Here is a 19522-nt window from a genome sequence, read left to right as displayed (position 1 = left end):
TCATCACTTACTCTGCTTAACGTTTCAAAGGTTCAATGGGTGCAGAGAGCTGAGATCACAGTTTTTACTCCTGGGTGCTTACTTAGTGTAGTTTGAGATATCTTTTGTGATACCAGTCTTGGAACTCTTCTGATACCTTTCTTATTATAAATGACTCCACAGAATAGTGTATACATTTATATTTAATACATATATACAAAAACAAAATCTGAATAAAAGCCTATAATAGTAACTATAGAATACAATATTCTCTTCCTTTCCAGTCTGGTAGGAATAGTATCGTCTGTGAAGAACATGCATTTCTAAATTATGTAAAATAAATCAAATAATGGGTTTTACTACCATTTTACTACCCACCAATAATATATAAATACAATTCCTGTATTAATAGTATCCTTGTTTTTTTCACTTGTGATAAGGGAATTTATATTTGAACTGTATTACTAGTAGCATTAAGAGTGATGCTCAAGCCCGTTTTAAGTGCGCCAATGATATTTAAGGTTAGGTATCGAGTTACTCATCTATTTAGTGGGAACAGATTAGGCCCATTACATTTAGTCTGCTCTTTTACAATGTTATTGTCTAATAAAGCATGAAATAGGAAAGATTTCACACAGTCACACTTGATAGCACTCCGTTGGCCATCCCCCCACACGGCCAAGGGGCAAACTTCTTTCAACAGAGTCACAATTTTTGGGGTAATTTCTTTTATCATTAACTAAGTGGCTTCATTTAACTTGCGAGAGAATATTAATGCAGGAAGTCTACACAATGAGAATGTGTAGTATTTTAATGTTCAGAGGAACAATACTTTGTTAATATTGTTCTCATCCGGTTCTGGTGACATTAAGTACAGTCTTATTCTTATTCACAGCTTGTAAGATTTTTAAATTATGTATTACATTGCAGTCTGGTTTGAACACACGAAGGAATTAGTTAGACTTTGTTGTCATCATCATACCCTTAAATAAAAGTGAACCCGCAAACCTTAATGCAGTCATTGTATAGATTTTTTTTATTTATTTTTTTAGGTGAGTTGAGGACAGGCCCTAAGGTCTTGCCCTAAATAATTTCTAGAAACATATAATGAGTTGTTAGCATGTCTTTAGCAGTTTTGGCGCTGCTAGGGAAACATTTAGTAAAGTTTCTGTAGTTTAGCAGCTCGCAAATTTGATATAAATTAGCATTTGCCTGTGTAGTTGAACACAAATTAAAACACATTTTTCTCTTGTATGAATAGCAGAAGGTGGATCATACACAGCTTAATTGTACCTTCTATAGCAGGGGGTCCCCAACCACCGGGCCACAGACCGGTACGGGGCCACAGGCTTTGGACCGGGCTGTGGCAGGCCGCACAGATGAAAGAAAGAAAAAAAAAGTACAGATATACAGTATATAACTTACTTTGTCACAATAGATGTTTGAAAGCAGGGAACCTTTGTTATGAATTGAGGGTAACTCAAAACACAAGACAAGGATGAACATACATCAAAGCTGTGTCTCTGTTAAAAGTGTAAATTTGCAGAATGATTCTGAAAATGAATTGAACATCTGATTGAATTAGTTCTTTTAAAATAATGTTTAAACCCAAAGTTCTGATAAGAACCCTCTAACAGGGTAACCCTATCCAAAACTTTAACCCAAACTTGCTAACTGCTTACATGCTAGACTGGTGACTCATCTGTTGAGACCATGTGACCCGTCTTTTGTCACCAATATGCTGTGTATGGTCCACCCTGATTGGTTCTTCACCAGCTAGATGAGAACAATGTCTGATTGAACTGAAGTTCACAAGTGTGAAAGCATAAGAGTACTTATTTTTTCTTTAGACTCAAGGACAATTAACCTCATAGGGTATATGGCTAAAATTGACATCTAATGACTCTCTTTTTCTTCACATTCCCTCCCCTTCTTTCCTTTATTCTTTTCTCTCCCATCAGGTCTCCACATAATGGAGCGAGAATGAACAGAGAGCGGCTGAAAAAAAAGCATGAACTGGAGGTTTATTGAGGTCATCTGCTTCCTGTTTATATGGGACCATATAACAGTTCAGTCTTCCCGCCAGGACCCATTGGCCACTGAGCAACATGTTGCCAAGCAGTATGACTGGCTCATCTCCGACCGCGGACCGTTCCACCACTCACGCAGTTATCTGTCCTTTGTGGATAGATTCCGCCAAGGATTCACGACCAGATATAAAATTTATAGGTGAGTGTTCGCTGACGCCGCACACTATTTTCAGATGGCACTTGCAAAAAGCTGCATGTACATTTTTAACCTACTAACTATGCATTTTTTATTGTAGCGTGTTGTCGCTCCTTATTAGATATTGATGAAGCTGTTTCTTGCTTACTTTGACTGCTAAAAAATATTTTTCTGACGAGCAGAATAACAATTCGGCAAGCAGCACGACTTTACCATGCCGAAACACCCTTCATAAATAGAGGGCATTTATAGCAGTTTTTTATAGCCCTTAAGTCCAAAAGCGCCTCGCAGCATTTCATTGCATAGCCTCTTATGCAACCTACTCACACCCACATCCACACGCTGGTGATGATGGCAAGGTGCAAAGCAGCTCGTCAGGAGCTCTTAAGAGTTCCGAGTCTTGCACAAGGACACTTGGGCTGTGTCGCAGGAGGCATAACTTTGCAATTACAAAACGGTCACACTGACCTCTAGAGCCGACCAGCCCTTTGTTTAAGAAACAACAGCTGCTTTAATTTAGATGTTGTGTTATGATCAGAGATGAGCTCAACTACGAAGGACTATTGCGGCCACAAATACCAAAAATTTATCTTTTTTTTTTTTTTAAAATGAAAAAGCTTTTTAATAAATTTATATAAAACTATATAAATTTAAAACTGAAAGTCTTTAAAGATGCAATCTCCATGTAACATAAGAACTTCTTTTATACAGCTCAGACAACTTTCTTACAACATTTTTTCTACCTTCACATAATGTAAGATCATCTTTAGTGCTGTGTTATGAACATATATAGTACAACAAGCAGTAAGTCTACACATTTTCTTCATCTGAGAGACCGTTTCCCTGCTTGGGTAGTTGCAGTTGTTTTGGTTAGCATCAAACAGAACACTCATCTCATAACTCATTCACTGCCAATGACGAATTTACTTGTCTTTTCACAGTCCAGCCATTCAATCCCAGGAATTTATTTATATTTTTTTCAATTCTTTGCAAACGTTAGGGTAAAAGAGGGTCTGAAAATGTCTGGCAGTGACAGAGGTTGGAAGGGGACAAGAGGAAGTCAACCCCCAAAAATTCTTTGCAATAATATGTACTATGCGCCTTCACTAGTCTAAACATGGCATTCTGATTACAATTGCATTTGTGGAATATGAGTTAAGGAGCAAAATCCACCCATTTTTAGCCATCTCAGGGGACGGCCATTTTGTCACTTCTGTCGACTGAAAATTACATCATAGTTGCTCAGGGCTGAGGCAAGGACCAATCACGGCTCACTTGTTTTCTGAAGATGAGCAATTTTCTTGTAAATGAATAAATAAATAATTGGGGAATATGTAAATTCACAAATGTGGATCCGTGAATATGCCGGTCTACATTGATTTACATACAGTATTTTCTACGTTTTTTGTCCAATGCAGTTCAGGTACATCTTGCAATTTTCTTTGTATCCTCCTGCTGCCAGAAAACTCAGAATTGCAGAAAAACCTGAGTCAGTGTATACCATTCAACTCAATCGGCGCACGTTGCTTTTGACTGTTCCCCTCCAGGGTTTGTTCTATTTCGCTCCTCTCTTGGAAAGTCGCCACAGCGCTTGCCTGCTCTCCGTTGGGTTTTCGTACCCCTGATATTGTCACATGTAGCAGTAAACAATACATTTGCATAATATGTTTCTCTACTTGAGCGGGGATTGTTTCACCTGGGATGGGATTCTCAGAGGTGAGACGTCTGAGCCGATGTTCGGCAGACAGGGTGCAGAGTGCTGCCTGGGTTTATTAAAACACAGACTGTGTTTGCACGGAGGAAGACGCTGGGGGAAGCTGCTATGCCGTCGTGTCGTCTTCCCCTCCTGACAAACCATTTGTAGGTTTAAATTCAGCCATCAGTGCAGGGTATGACTTCCCTGTTTACAAGACAATATAAATGAAAAAGATTTGGTGGATTTTCTCATCTGTCAAAGCAATATATTGTTTAATCTTTAGCAGTAAAAGGTTAGAAGACTTATCGATTAAACTAGAAAATGTGATATGCTTTGTAACTTGGCTTTGAAAGCTAAGAGATGCTGTAGCATAGTGCACGCCTCCACCAAGGATGTTGGCACTAACAAAAAATGATTTGTTTGTTTGTCCTTGCGTACACTAGGGCGCCACTTGCTGGCTCACAGACGTAAGAAGGGACTATATTGTTTTATATCCTTGAATGGGGTCACAATCAAACGCAATGTCAAGGAATGTATTTTTGTTGTCTGTGCGTCTGTTGGCATTATACTTAATAGATTTCAGAGAATGTGGACGGGACTCTACCATGCACGGTTATGAAGAAGGGGAACAATTTTTGCTGTGACTCGAGGGAAATAATGAAAATATTCCTCTAACATAAGTAAAAGAAACATTGCGGGATGTATTTTTGTCTGTCCGCTCATCTGGGAGTTTGTGGGCTACTTCCTGGTTTACGGATGATATGAGGCAATGACTAGGTCTTACCTATGCTCAGTTCTGAAACCATCCATCCATCCATCCATTATCTGTACCGCTTATCCTCACAAGGGTCGCGGGGCGTGCTGGAGCCTATCCCAGCTGTCTTTTGGGCAGTGGGCGGGGGACACCCTGAGTTGGTTGCCAGCCAATCGCAGGGCACACAAAGACAAACATCCGCACTCACAATCACATCTAGGGGCAATTTTTTTAGAGAGTCCAATCAACTTACCATGCATGTTTTTGGAATGTGGGAGGAAACCGGAGTACCCGGAGAAAACCCACGCAGGCACGGGGAGAACCTGCAAACTCCACACAGGGAGGCTGGAGCTGGGATCGAACCCACGACCTCTGAACTGTGAGGCGGACGTGCTAACCAGTCGACCACCGTGCCGCCCCAGTTCTGAAACCAATTTTTTTTTTTGTCATGACTCAACGAAAAAAAATGAAAATAGATTCCTGTAACAGATGTGAAAGAGAGATTGTGGGATTTACTTTTCTTTGTTAGTCTGTTAGTTAGTAGGCTACTTCCTTGTTCATGGGGAATTACAGAATAAGGCAAGACTGTACAATGCTAGGGTCTCGAGAGGGTGACTCAAACAGTGAACATTGAAAAAAAAACTCAAATGAATGTGAAAGGAACATGAAGATCAGGTCATTTTAAAGTTAATGGAGGTTTATGTCATGGATGTTTCATTGAATCTAGAGTAGACATAGCTTTTTATCTGGTTAAAACAATTAAGTAAATTAATCTAACAAAACTTAAAGTAATTGTCAAACACCATATTTGTTTTTGTGTGTTATTAGATAACAGGCTACTTCCTGGTTCATTCAGGGTGATGCAAAATAACACGTATCATATCAATTTCAACATGACTCCAATCACAAAGTGTCAAGATGACTCACGTGACAAAAATCGTAGACCACCGTATTTGTTTTCGTTTATTAGCCAGCAGGCTATTTCCTGGTTCTGAATTTTTTTTATTGTGATCGAATGGCCAAAAGTGATGTGTTCCTGCATTGAACACTCTCTGTTTTTGTTTTTGTGTTGGCTAGCTAGTGGGGCATTTTTGATGAACTGAGGATGATTCAAAACAACAGGATTGTACCATTTGTATTCTGGAGTGGGATTGTAAGCAGGTTACTTTCTACTCAGAAGAAAGTATAATGCCAACATCAGACAACCAGAATGTAGCCCGATTTTGGGCCGAGAGACGTGTCACAGACAAACATAGTGTAGCCGATTTTGAGTTGTCTTGACACATTATAGTATAGTGCATAGACATAGTGTGACATATTGAACGATTGGTCGTTTGGCGTCTGGAGCGCTTTACAACCACCACCACGAAAGTCTGGCATGACCAACTTTTTTTTTTTTTGCCTTGCTGGATAATGTGACGTGTCCTACGTCGTTCTTCGATTGGTTCTTCGGCATTGACCAATAGGAAGAGACTTATGACGAGAGACTGGACGTAGTGTACACATACAATCAATAAAAATGGCAAAAAAAGGAACGGACAGTCGGGGGGAAATATTGAAACGTATACGTACCATTCCAACTAATGCTATGTTTGCGAACTGCAAAGTCAGTAGCTGATTACCCAACGAGGTGTGTGTCATTAATCTAATTTATTACCTTAAGTTCTTTTGGGAGAATCGACGGTCCATACTGCCCTCTCCCCACCATCTAGGAACAGGTTCATATTCTCTGTTTATTTTGTCTTTTCTGAGCAGAGAACAAAGGCACATGCATATAATGTCTCCGTTGACATGACCACGCAACTTTTTGTACCGCCAACTCGGCGGACAGAATCTTGACGGAAGCACGCAGCGATTGGGTGGGTTTGAGCCGACGATGGACTTGTAGTGTGACTAAATCTCAGGGTCCACCCCCAGGTCATTATGGTAACTAAAGCCAGATTTGCCATTGGCCCAGCAGTCTATACGGCTAGAGATTCAACCCTATTTAACCCTAAACCCCAACCCTAATTTGCATTAGTTTATAATCCTAACCCTAACCCCACCCGCTGATGTTGACAAGACAAGAGATCGGATATGTCTCACACAATGTCGCTCAGTGTGACTGCTGTCAGCATGCACACAACCACCAAGGGGACAAATTGCAGTGAGTACTCTAAACTGGCCAACCCACCGGCACAAATTGACTAGTGGCGCTGGTTGTGTGCTGGAGTAGCAGATCAGTGCATCTTCAAGCAGCGATGGGGAAGCAAACGAGCGACATCAGCTGCTGTAGTGTTTTGTCGGAATGAAACCTCGAGCACAAGGCTCGCCCCTAACGCGCACTCCTCTAAGCGCCAATGAGCACTGAATAGCTTTGTAAATTTCCCCGGAGACCCTTTCGGCCTTGGCGATTTCGAGGTGGAAAGTAGTCGAATCAGATTTGCAGAGCAACCAAAACCACCCATTCTCTACTTTTTTCTTTCTTAATTTTTTCCCTTGGCGTTTCATATCACAAATGTTTAACCTTGAAGAACAGTGCAGGACTGTGCCATCCTGATCAGCGACAAACAAATCTGGACCATCTCTAATAACATGGGCGCGGCGCCTAATTCCGAAGATAAACACATCTTAAGGAGGTGCCAGCTTCTTGTCTCGTTCTCTGAAAAGGTCAGTGGCCGGTGGAAGGAGGGAAGCGAGGATACACGAGGCACCAATTACTCTCTTCCCCTGCACTTAAGAATCTAAAAAAAAAACATCACACCGACTTGAAGTCATCATCAACTCTGTTGACTGCAATCTTTAACATGCCGAGCACATCTGGTGTAAAGCAGGGGTTTGCAATCTACAGCTTGTGGGTCATACATGGGTCAGCGAAAGCATTTGGTGCGGGCCACCACGGAAATGTCAAGATAATATTTTACTACTACAAAAAAAGGGAATGACGTGTGCATTTCACAGCATCGGTTCTTCACTGATATTAGTCCGTCCTGTCTTGATGAACATATGTGCAAGATTTTGTCAATCTGATGCACTGGTGGCAGGTTTTGGTGGGTTACATCCTGGACCCCTAAAATGTGCACATTTCCACCATTCTACACGTCAAGTCAAGTCAAGTCAAGTCAAGTCAAGTCAAGTCAAATGTATTTATATAGCCCTTAATCACAGGAAAGTCTCAAAGGGCTTCACATATGCACCAGATCATATACACGACATCCCCTGATCTTAACCCCCAGGAGGGCAAAATAAAAACTCAAAAAAACCCATCTGGGGAAAAGTGAGAAACCTTTAAAAGGGACCACAGATGGGCGAATCCCCCTTCCAGGATGATCAGGCTGCAATGGATGCCGAATGGGCAACATTAACCACACATTATAGTACTATACAGTGTTTGTTAAAGTGATGTGAAAGTTAATCAAATGAAGTGCTGCAGGAAGATGACATCGGTGAAGTGAGCAGGGGCCCAATGGTCAATGTAGAAATCTCCATAGCAGTGCCTCCGAGGATGTGGTCAGCCTCCGATCTTGTCAGTTGCTGTTGGATCGAAACGGCAACCTCCAATTCGGTCGTCATCACCTAATTCCCAAGCCTGGGAAAAGGGGGCGGAGAAAACAATAGAAATGGCAGTAAAGAGGCCAAAACAAACAGTTCAACTAAATGCAGAATCGTACAAATAAGTCTTAAGTTGTGTTTTAAACATTTCTACTGCGGTAGTATCTCTAATATCCGCAGGTAGAGCATTCCAAAGCATCGGTGCCCGAATAGAAAACACTGTAGAGCCTGCGAACTTCTTTTCGGCTCTCGAGATCACTAAAAGGCCGGCATTTCGGAACATATGGTATCACTAAGTCGACGAGATAGGAAGGTGCTAAGCTGCAGTATTTTGTAGGTAAGTAGCAAAACCTTGAAATTGCATCTCAAGTGGACTGGGAGCCAATGCAAATTGGCTAATATCGGAGTAATATTATCAAACTTTCTCGTCCTTGTCAAGAACCACACTTTGGCAAAATGTGGTGGTATTCTGAGTAAACCTTTTTGCACACTCCAAGTATAATTTCTGGGATGATCATATTCTTTTCCTTCTCTTTGACATCACTGCTTCCCTTCTGTGGTGGCGTCAAACTAGTCTACCCAGTTCAGTTTTGGTGGGCCTAAAACATTCGCTTTAGAACCAAAATGGATAATGGCTTATGCATTTCACGTTGACCCCTGAAAAGCAGCAAGCAAGCCGTGTATGGATATCTAGCATGAAGGTAATTATATGAAAATGCCAATAAAATCATGGAATATAATAACTTTGAACATGACTATATTTGCATATGTGCAGGAAATTTCCATTCCATAATGTGGCATAGCGATGATAAATACGATAAGGAGGGATTGCAAGTGTCTGAAAATGGTGCAGTAAAATATGCATTGGCCCAGTTTTCCATTTTAAATGAGCTTTTTCATCCCAGTAGAATAAATTCCTCCTCCTTACGGTATGGTTAAAAACACTGTGCCTTTTAAATAAAGTGAAAGATTGCTTGCTTTATTTGATATCTGGTATCTTTTATACTTCTCCGCAGGTCATTATGCCACTCTCATATTTAGCAGATTGGACGACACGCGCTTCAAAAAGAGCAATCAATCAGAAGTGTCAGAAGTGTGCATTTTCATAAATATTTTTCATGTCGAAATAACATCCTCTACCTCGAGTCTTTGATTACAGTACAATACCGAATTGAGGCCTTCAGAATGCATTAATGGCCGACGGATTTGCATTTATATTGGATTTTGGCGTGGGGCATGCGAGAACCTGAGATGGAACAAACAAAGAGCATCATATGAAACACATTGGTAGCCCATAATGGAGTACAAGCGAGAGAATGAGCGATGCTAGTCCGAGCAAAACAGGCTGTTACGATTGAACTGCTGACTGAATCAAGCATTGGCACGCATGCGGTGTAGAAAGCTTGCCATAGGGAAAGGCAAATCACATAGCTATTTATCAAAAGTCGATACTAAGTCCTGTAAAATTCAGCCTGCTGAGCACACTGGTTTTGTTTTTTAAGTCGCACATGCTAGGCATAATGTGCTGCCTCCCCTGGCATGCACACCTTACCCTGGCAATGGCTGTCGTGTGACACAGGAAGAATTGATTGATGTCAAGAAGTAGACTGTCAGAAAAAGTGAAGCTAAACTCAACTAAAGCTTCAGCTAAACCCTAGGAGTTGCGAGTATTCTATTTGTATGTGTTACCATTGTGTTTATGCTCAAATAACATTTGTTTGATGGTTGAAAATCCCATTCTATATTATCATGAAGCTAGTGGACTTATGTTAGGCTAATGATAATAGCAGTGATGCTGTTTTGAAAGTACCCCAAATGAACATTTATGACAAATAAACAGTTTGAAGCAAGAACACTCGACCTCTCATATCTGCCAAATTAAACACAGCATGTTCAGGGAGGGCAGAACTCCTACAAATATGTTAGAAAACAAATTTGCCAATCTAACCGGAAGAAGAAACAAGTGGAAACAGCACAAAGTGATACGAAAGGCAGGATGAGGTGCTGCGCTTGAGCAGAATGGATCTGAAACCGATCCGATTGCTTTGTGTGCAGATTTGATTAAAAAATGGTGCAGAGTTAATGACAAGCTGAGAATTTGGGAAAAGCTCTTTGTTTGTGCTGCAAGATTTTTGTGGTTGAGCCATGGTTTAGTCAAATGTTTTTGTTGCGGGGAGGGGCGGAGGACTTCCAATTTATGACCAAGCTTCAAATATGCTGCTGCTTGAGTCAACAGGGGGATCTGAATTATGCACTTTCTTTTTATTAACCAGAAGAAACATTCACAAGCGAGCAAACAAAATGCTCAAATTCATGCCCGGACGATCACATGCAGATTATGTGGCCAAATTGAGCCAACTGATTTGAGCTCCTGATGTAACTGGCTTGGCCATGCCTCGGCACACGTACAACACCAGAGTTGTTGAACTTGCTAATGTACAATTATAACCCTTTAGAAAGCCAGGGTTACATACACAGCATTTTTTTTTCTTCATGAACGCATAACAAAAACTAAATTTAGGTGGGTTTTTTTTGTTTTTTTTGTACATGTACTGTCAAAAGGCAGACATTTTAAAAGAATGCTGAATTGTGCAACCTCCATTTTACAGCATCCATTGCCCTAAGACACCAACATTGCAAACGATCATATGCAATTATGTAATGAAGATGATGGTGAGGATGCTCAAAAATACCCCTTAAGCAACTCAGTTCTGCAGACTTAATTATTGGATCACACTGACAATCAAAAACCCAAAGCCAGTGGCTACCAATTAGCATAAATCGTCGGTCAAAGTGTTAAGCTGCTAATTTGCACATTGTTGGCTGCGGGTGAGTCGCTGTGTGCGATTTTATCGGCGTTGATGTGTCACGAAGAGGCTGGTCTACACAAATTGGCCTCTTCTGGTAGTTTACGCCCTTGTATGATGTATACATTTTTATTTTTACAGGGTCTGGGGACTGAAATGGGAAGAGCTTGATTCTGTGTCTAGTGATCATGTTTATATATTATATATATATATATATATATATATATATATATATATATATAAATGTATATGTATATGTATATGTGTGTGTGTGTGTGTGTGTGTGTGTGTGTATATATTCAAGAAGCACATCCTGGTGGGCTCCTCAGATGTCTAGCTGATAAACTTGAGTACAAGATGGTTTCCATCAATGCCCTACCTACCATCAACCAACATGTTTACCAACACCCACCATTGTTTGTTCAGGAGGGCGAAAAGCAGAGTTCAAGGCCCTCACACCCTGACCTGGGCCCACTGAATGCAGGCAACTTAGATACGAGGCTTATTTTCCCACCTTGGATTGCAACGACCACCCTGCGCCCAGACCTCATCCTATGGTCCAATACATCCAAGCTTGTCTACATCATTGAGCTAACAGTTAGTTCCTTGTGAGGATGCCGTCAAAGAAGCGTATGAACGCAAGAAACGTCGATACTCCGAACTAGTGGTTGCAGCAGAGGACAGAGTTTGGAAGTCGAGGGTGCGTTCCTTGTGAGGATGCCGTCAAAGAAGCGTATGAACGCAAGAAACGTCGATACTCCGAACTAGTGGTTGCAGCAGAGGACAGAGTTTGGAAGTCGAGGGTGCGCCCGGCGGAGGTGGGGTGTAGGGGTTTTGGGGCCAGTTCGACAGCGAAGCTCCTTAGGGAGATTGGAGTCAGGGAACAGGCCCACAGACGGGCCAAGTTGTTGGCCAACACTGCCGAGAGGATAAGCCATTCGCTGTGGCTGAGGAGGAGCGACACCATTTGGGCCGCTAAGGCAAATGCTAAGCCATGAGAGACACATCCAGGAGTGATCAACCTCTGGTGAGCCTGTGTCTTGTAATAATTTGCCGAAACGCCCTGTGATCGGAGGACACAGCTGACGATGTGTCCCAGTGGCTGAGCAAACCCTGAAAGCGGCAGCTCTGATTCCACCCAGATATTCAGTCAGTTGCAAGCTTTGCTCAGGGAGGAGGACATCCCTGCCGTGTATTCCTTTAATCAAATCAAATCTTTGTTTTAACACATCTTAATCAGCGGTGGCAATATTTATGGAGGGCATTATAATTATCAAGAAGGTACAAAAGTATTAAAAGCTACCTGGCCATGTGTGAAAAAGTACTTGCCCCCTAAACCTAATAACCGGTTGGGCCACCCTCAGTAGCAAAAACTGAAATCAAACGTTTTCTATAACTGTCTATGAGTCTTTCACATCTCTCTGGAGATATTCTGGCCCACTCCTCCTTTTAGAATTGCTTTCACTCAGAAAGGCTGGAGGGTTTTCGGCCAACAATGACCTTTTTGAAGTCATGGCACAGCACTTCAATCGGATTCAAGTCCGGAGTTTGACAAGGCCATTCCAAAACCTACATTTTTTTTTTTTTTTTTAAACCATTCAGAAGCTGATTTGCTTGTGTGTTTTGGATTGTTGTCCTGCTGCAGGACCCAACTACATTTCAGCCTGAGGTCACGAACTGATGGCCGAACATTTTTCCTCAGGATTTGATGGTCAAGAGCAGAATTCATGGTTCCATCAATCATAGCAAGTTGTCCAGGGCTCTCACTAAATGTTGCGTACTCAACGTCCTGCGGAAAAGTATGTGACCTGTAAAAAAATTAATTGACTGGAAGAATCCGCACATCAACGTGTACTTTAACCCCTCTGTATGCACATTTTGGAGACAAGGAAATCTATCAATGCATTGTGATTAATATTGCATTTGTGGGAAATGAATTAAGCAGCAAAATCTATCTATTTTTAGCCAACTCAGGGGCCATTTTGCCACTTGCTGTCGACTGAAAATGACATCACAGTGCCAAAGGGACTGGGTAACGACCAATCACAGCTCACCTGTTTTCTGGGTTTTGTCTTGTGACGTTCACAAGCTGATCCTTTAGGCACATGATGTCATTTTCAGTCGACAGCAAGTGGAAAAATGGCTGTGCCCTGAGGTGGATAAAAACAATTGGATACTTCTACTTAATTCATATTGCACAAACCCAATATTAATGAGAATGTCATGTTCAGGCTAGTGGGGCCGCATTGAACATATTATAAAGAATATTTTTGACTTGCCTTCCCTTTTAATATCAAACGTTAATCATGAATTGTGAACAAGTTTGTCTTTTTAATGTTTGGTCTGTCCTTTAGTCAGGTTTCCGTTAATGCCTTTTATAGTGCCGTTTGGAGATATATAAAGTGTTTTGATTGCAAAATCACATATTGGCATGTGGTATGCGCACTAGTGCAGGGAACGAAGAGGGTGACTGGGCTTCATACAAGCAATCAAGTTACTGCTGCCAACTCTAGAGGAATAAACGAAGGGTACTTAAAACCACAGTTTTAGTTTATCATTGCTTTTTCCCGTGTTGTATTTTGTTTTTCAATAGAAGACTGAATAGTGCTTTTTCGGATTGCCTCTCAGTCATCTGGATGTCTCAATCCATTTGCGACATACGCCACACTAAAAACATCACAAACAAGCATCTACTTTCAAGCCTGACCACATTTTTCACTCCTTCTGTCCTGCCTGTCATTATTGTTGTCTTTTTGTACACTGCCAAGAACACGTACCAAAACAATATTGCCTTCCTTGCGTCCATTGTGCTGATAACACTGGAGAACACACTTTTTAGGAGTTAGCTCTGACAGCTGTTTTAAACAAATTTTGGGGTGCTGAATTCAAAACTGGTCTTAGATTTTCTCCATCACATCAAGTTTATATATAGGATCGATAGGCTCTATAGGATCCCCATTTTCTTAAAGAATATGAAATAAATGTGTATGTACAGTATGTATCTAAATACAACAATAAGAGGGGAATAGTTGAAGAAATGCATAAAACTAAATAAAATTTACTACGGTATGCCCATGGTTACAAGGTTAAGAGAAAAGACAGCACTAATCCTCTTAATTCCTACTATGCTATCTTTCTGTTTACACATATTGATAGGAGCAATTGGGAGCTGCACACACCTCTTACCGCACTGTCTCAATTGTGACTAAACAAACAAGTTGTAGCTGTAGATGTGTCAAATCATAATCAGCTCTTCTTACTACAGTCAATGGAATTTTGCTTATCTGGAGGGTTAGCTGTGGAGAAAAAAAAAAACTTGATGTGCTCGAAAATAAATTACTGCAATTTCACACTTTTAATCAGCATAAAAATCCAACTCACCTTTTTTTCAAATTGTTACCCAGTGTAATCATCATTGTGGTCATGATTCACTCTTCACAAAGCATCGGCCACCAAGTGTAGTCGAGGTGTGTGTACGCAAGGTTTGATAGGTCAGACTTTTTTTGGGCGGCCACCTGTGCTTACGACACTTTTTGTAGGAATTATTGCGCACCTTTTTGACAAATGAAACCCCGGGTCCTGAAGTAGCAAAGCGGCAACAGACCATTACACTACCAGAGCCATGCTTGACTATTGTGCTGTGTTACATTTATGCTAGCTGTAACGAAACACACCTTCCATAAAGTTAAACTTTCACTTTGTCAGTCCATAGAATGTTCTCAAAAAGATTTTGGGAAACATTCAGATGATATTTTATTATTATTGTTTTTTTTTTTTTTTTGCAAAAGTAAGATGCACTTTTATGTTCTTTTTGGTCAGCAGTGGTTTTCGCTCTGGAACTCTGCCATAGATACATTTTGCCCAGTTGCTTCCTTACTGCTGAGTCATGAACAATGACCTTAACTGAGGCAAGGGAGGCCTGCAGTTCTTCAGATGTTATCCCGGGTTTCTTTGTGGCCTCAGGGATGAGTCGTCGCTGTGCTCTTGGGGTGATTTCTGGAGGCTGGCCACTCCTGGGAAGGTTCACCACTGTTTCATGTTTTCTCCATTGCGGGATATGGCTCTCACAATGGAGTCCTAAAGCTTTCGGAATGGCTCTGTCACATCGCATGTGTTTGAAATGTACCTCCCTCTTCCCGGGTGCTTGATTCAATATGTTGTGACATATGTCGTTATACAAGCACATTATGCATCGCGTTAACAGAACATTTCCTCTGCATTGTTAATTATGCCTAATCAGTCTGCAGATGAGCCTTGAATGAATTACCCGTACTTGTCATTTGCATATGAAAACGTATCTTCTCTAGCCCTGTTCTCTAATTTAAACTTTTTCTATCAAACACACTTGAACATTTACTCCTTTTCATGCTTTTATTTTTTCCACGGCTCACTGCAACAAGGTGCACCGTTTGCCTCGACTCGGCGTCTCGCATTAGCTGGGATGAGCGGTCTGTAATTGGAAAGCTGATTTGATGGAGTCTGCAATTTTGCCACGGCCATGTTTAATTCAGCAGGTGTACTGCCGTGGTAGCCGCGGGAAGAAAAAGCGACAGAGAAGTGGCGAGGTGACAGGAAGTCAGGATGGATGAAACAGACTGAGGAATAGAGGAACACAAAGGGGGGAGGGAGCGGTGGAGGGTGTGTGTCCAAAGAGGCCATTAGGGGACGGGATGGGAAGGTGCTAAAACTAAGGCGGTGAAAGTACAGTAAGTGATGGAGACATGAAAGCAGGTATTCTGTGTTTAGTATCAAACATGCTGGTGGTAAGATCACACTCAATGTGAGGAAGGAGAAGGTCTGCTGATTCACCCACACAACACACACTTTTTTTCTTTTTTTTTTAAATAAAGCTGTCATTTCATCAATGCTTTGTTTAGAAGATCACATTTGCTAGCTTGTGTAACAAGTTGAGTCATTTTTGTACAAGCACACATAGGAGTATTTTTAGCAGTTGAAGAGATAATGGCTGTTTTACAGCTAAGAGGCTGAACTGGAGTCAGCAGCCAGTCCCAATTAATACAAGAAATTATTAAAAGAGACATCAATCCATTTTCTATACTGTTTCTCCTTCTTAGTGTTGCGGGTGAAACAGAGTCTATCCCAGGTGACTTTGGGCTAGAGCAGAATGCTAGGCAAAGTATGGCCTGGGGGCCACATCCGGCCCATCCACAGTGTCTGACCGGCTCGCACAGTGACCATAAAGTCAAAGTAAAAAGCAAACTATGTGTTGCTTATATTTTGAAAGCTGTACTTTTATTTTATGTGCACATCTGTGGAAGTTAGTACAAGTGAGGTAGCAAGCAAGACCTATGCCTTTTGTCTGCATTGTTGCCAACGTAGGAAAATTTTTGCTATATTTAGCGACTTTTCCGACCCCTCCAGTAACTATTTTTCCCCAAAAAGAGATGAGCAAACTTGACAACGGTGGTCGTGATGTTAACAACACGGTCATGGGAAGGGGGCCAAGAAGATTTTGCTGGATAATACTGTCTGCAAATCTACAGTTTCATACACAGGAAGTCCTCGATTTACGAACAAGTTCCATTCCTATGATGGCGATGTAAGCCGGATTTCGGTGTAAGTCCGATTTCGCCATTAAAGTCGAAATTTACGTCGAAATTCTTGGCATAAAAAAAACTTAAATACTGTAACGAATTGGGTTATCTGTGTTGTCGTTTGTGTTTTACTGAGTTGTCTTGTTTCCGGGTTTTCTGAATGCATCACGCAACTAGCTGGATGGGAGGGGTGTGCGAGAGAGAGGAGAGCGAACGAGGAAGAGGGGACATCCATGTGTTCATGACGGAACGCGTGTTGCTCTGTAGTTGGCGTCGGCTACGGCCCCCAGTAGTCGTGTTGTAATAAAAAAGGCGATAACTAACGTCTGGCGTTGTGTATTTTGGAAGACGTTACAATAGAGTAAAATAAAAAAATAAGACGCCTTACTTACCATAATTGCTGAGAGGTGGATGAGGAAGAAGGAGGGGAGGGAAAGATACAGGTACATACCAGCAATGCATACCACACAATGCATACGTAGCAATTTACTGAAGCAAGACGATATGCTTATTTTAAATACATTAAAATTAATATAGACAAAGTTGAGGTTATGTTGGCTTGGCCCTTGGCAAGTGTTCCACTTTTCTCACAGCGGGCGGTCTTGCACTAGAATTATTATTCAAGGTTGGTACAACTGCTGAACAACAAACAAACATTAAGTGCAAGAACTCATTTTGTACATTTTTTTTTTCACAAAAATCATCCATCCATCCATTATCTATACCGCTTCTCCTCACAAGGGTCATGGGGCGTGCTGGAGCCTATCCCAGCTGTCTTTGGGCAGTGGGCGGGGGACACCCTGAATTGGTTGCCAGCCAATCGCAGGGCACACAAAGACAAACATCCGCACTCACAATCACACTTAGGGGCAATTTAGAGAGTCCAATCAACTTACCATGCATGTTTTTGGAATGTGGGAGGAAACCGGAGTACCCGGAGAAAACCCACGCAGGCACGGGGAGAACATGCAAACTCCACACAGGGAGGCCGGGGCCATGACCTCTGAGCAGTGAGGCGGACGTGCTAACCAGTCGACCACCGTGCCGCCCCACAAAAATCAGCTCACTCAAAATTCTAATATTATTGAGGTACAGTACTATGTTTTTCCAGTATATTATTCCATCCCTGCAGAAAAGACCTACTCACAAAGTATAGGGCATCAGAAAACCCGATTTAAGTGCAACTAAGACGTCTGCCATGGAGTGGTGAATGGTGACATTACAACTTAGAAGAAGTTGACCCATACTCGTGGATAGGCACCCACTGAGCCGCATAGTCTCAGATATATTTTTCTATTTTCTTCAATATTTTTAATGTATGTTTTTTCCTCCAACCCTAGGTGAATTAACACATCGTTTTTGTCCTTATCGGCTGTGGAATCCATGACACTTCCCTTTTGTGGTCAAAAAGCCTCAGCTATAGGCCGTCTAATCGTCACAAGGAAAAGGGGCGGCTAATTAGCAACGAAACGAGGGGGCGAGAAGTGAAGTGCCAGGGTTAAGCGGCAGCTAATTCACAACGTGGGTTGCTGCCATCCTCCCGCGAGACTGTGGCAATCTCCACAAGAGCAACAGAGCACTCAGAGGAGGAGACGTCGGTCTCGCCGCTGCCATCATCTCACATTAGCCGCTTAATCTGTCTAATATTGTAAAAGAACATTTGAAAAGTACATGTAATAATATTTTTAAAAAGCTTTCGCACTAGCCATGAAGTTAATGGAGTTTGTGTCACACGCTGACACTTTAATCCCCAGCCATGAAAGTTGCTCATTGAATTCCGCCATTCCCAGTTTACATTTCCATATTTAAATGATATACATGACATCATGAGTTTGTTAACTCCCTGTTGGAGGTTTTGCGTTTAATCCAGTCAAGGCTCGAAATAACCTTTTTTTTCTGTGAGCAGCAGTAATTGAGCAGCAATTTGTTGCATGTTGATCCCATGGACCTGAAGAAAGGGTTTTATTAAATGTAAATGTAAATATATATATAAATATATATATATATATATATATATATATATATATATATATATATATATATATATATATATATATATATACATATATATATATATATATATGTGTGTGTATGTGTGGGTGTGTGTGTATCACTCCACCCAGCTGATGTATGCCGTAACATAATGTAATTCATTTCTGTTATTGCTTTCTAGTCCTTTTTATCTGCGCGTGTAACATTATTGTGTAAATTTTTCTCTTCAGTCACTTATTAAAATGCCTGCTATTTTTCTGTTCATATTTGGATATGCTCTACTAACGTTGGGTTAGCTTCGCAATTTGAATGGCTTGAACGATGCTTGTAAGAAGTGTATCTTACTTGCCACGAAAGAGGTGATGATTACTGAGTTAGGGGTGTCTGCGCAATGTATTTAGCTACATTAGTAGCTAGCCAAAGCTCATTGCTAGCTAGCTGCTAGAACATAAGTAGGTGACTTAACTGCCTTGCGAGCACGTTAATGTCTCTCCAGTTAATTTATCTGTATCTCAGTTTTGCTATTCAATATGTATTATGCGGCACAAAATGCGAATTTTGACTTTCAAACTGCAATTTGAAACCGCTTATTTCCTCTCTTGCCAGTATATATTAAATCAAGAAAAATGGTGGTTATGGTGGGAATCATGAAACTGCGGAACTCTTCATGCCATAAATGTGTGTATTTTTCACAGGACAGCGGCAACTATGTTAAAATGGATACTTGAACCAGTCTTCAGAACTGTCTGTGTCTTTCCATCACAATTACATCGCTTCAGGCAGAAACATGCACCTGTTGGTCTTTGAAGGGTCATGAGGGAATCTTGAAACAGTGCAATTGTTACGCTTTGGTGCGGGAAGGATGACCGAAGACCAGACACGGGAGAAGAGGCAGATTTAAGTGATGAAAGTGAAGAAGTGGTCCAAAACAAAACCAATCATCAATTTAGTAATGCCTGACAGCCTATTAATACATTTTAAA

General features: G+C 41.3%; 1 protein-coding gene across 1 annotated transcript in view; it reads left to right on the top strand.

Annotated features, from left to right (window-relative positions):
- brinp1 (bone morphogenetic protein/retinoic acid inducible neural-specific 1) overlaps positions 1 to 19522 on the top strand; it is a 152852-nt gene that overhangs the window by 31970 nt on the left and 101360 nt on the right. Inside the window, exon 3 of the mRNA XM_086053829.1 lies at positions 1941 to 2208. Coding sequence (XP_085909955.1) covers positions 1991 to 2208 — 218 coding nt within the window. The 5' untranslated portion in view covers positions 1941 to 1990. The remainder of the gene's footprint in view (positions 1 to 1940; positions 2209 to 19522) is intronic.

Source organism: Filicampus tigris, chromosome 15 (assembly GCF_054856515.1).
Source record: "Filicampus tigris isolate MCC_2025a chromosome 15, RoL_Ftig_1.0, whole genome shotgun sequence".
In the NCBI taxonomy this organism is placed as follows: domain Eukaryota; kingdom Metazoa; phylum Chordata; class Actinopteri; order Syngnathiformes; family Syngnathidae; genus Filicampus; species Filicampus tigris.
The sequence above is the reverse complement of the archived record's forward strand: the minus strand, read 5'-3'. Positions and strand labels throughout refer to the sequence as shown.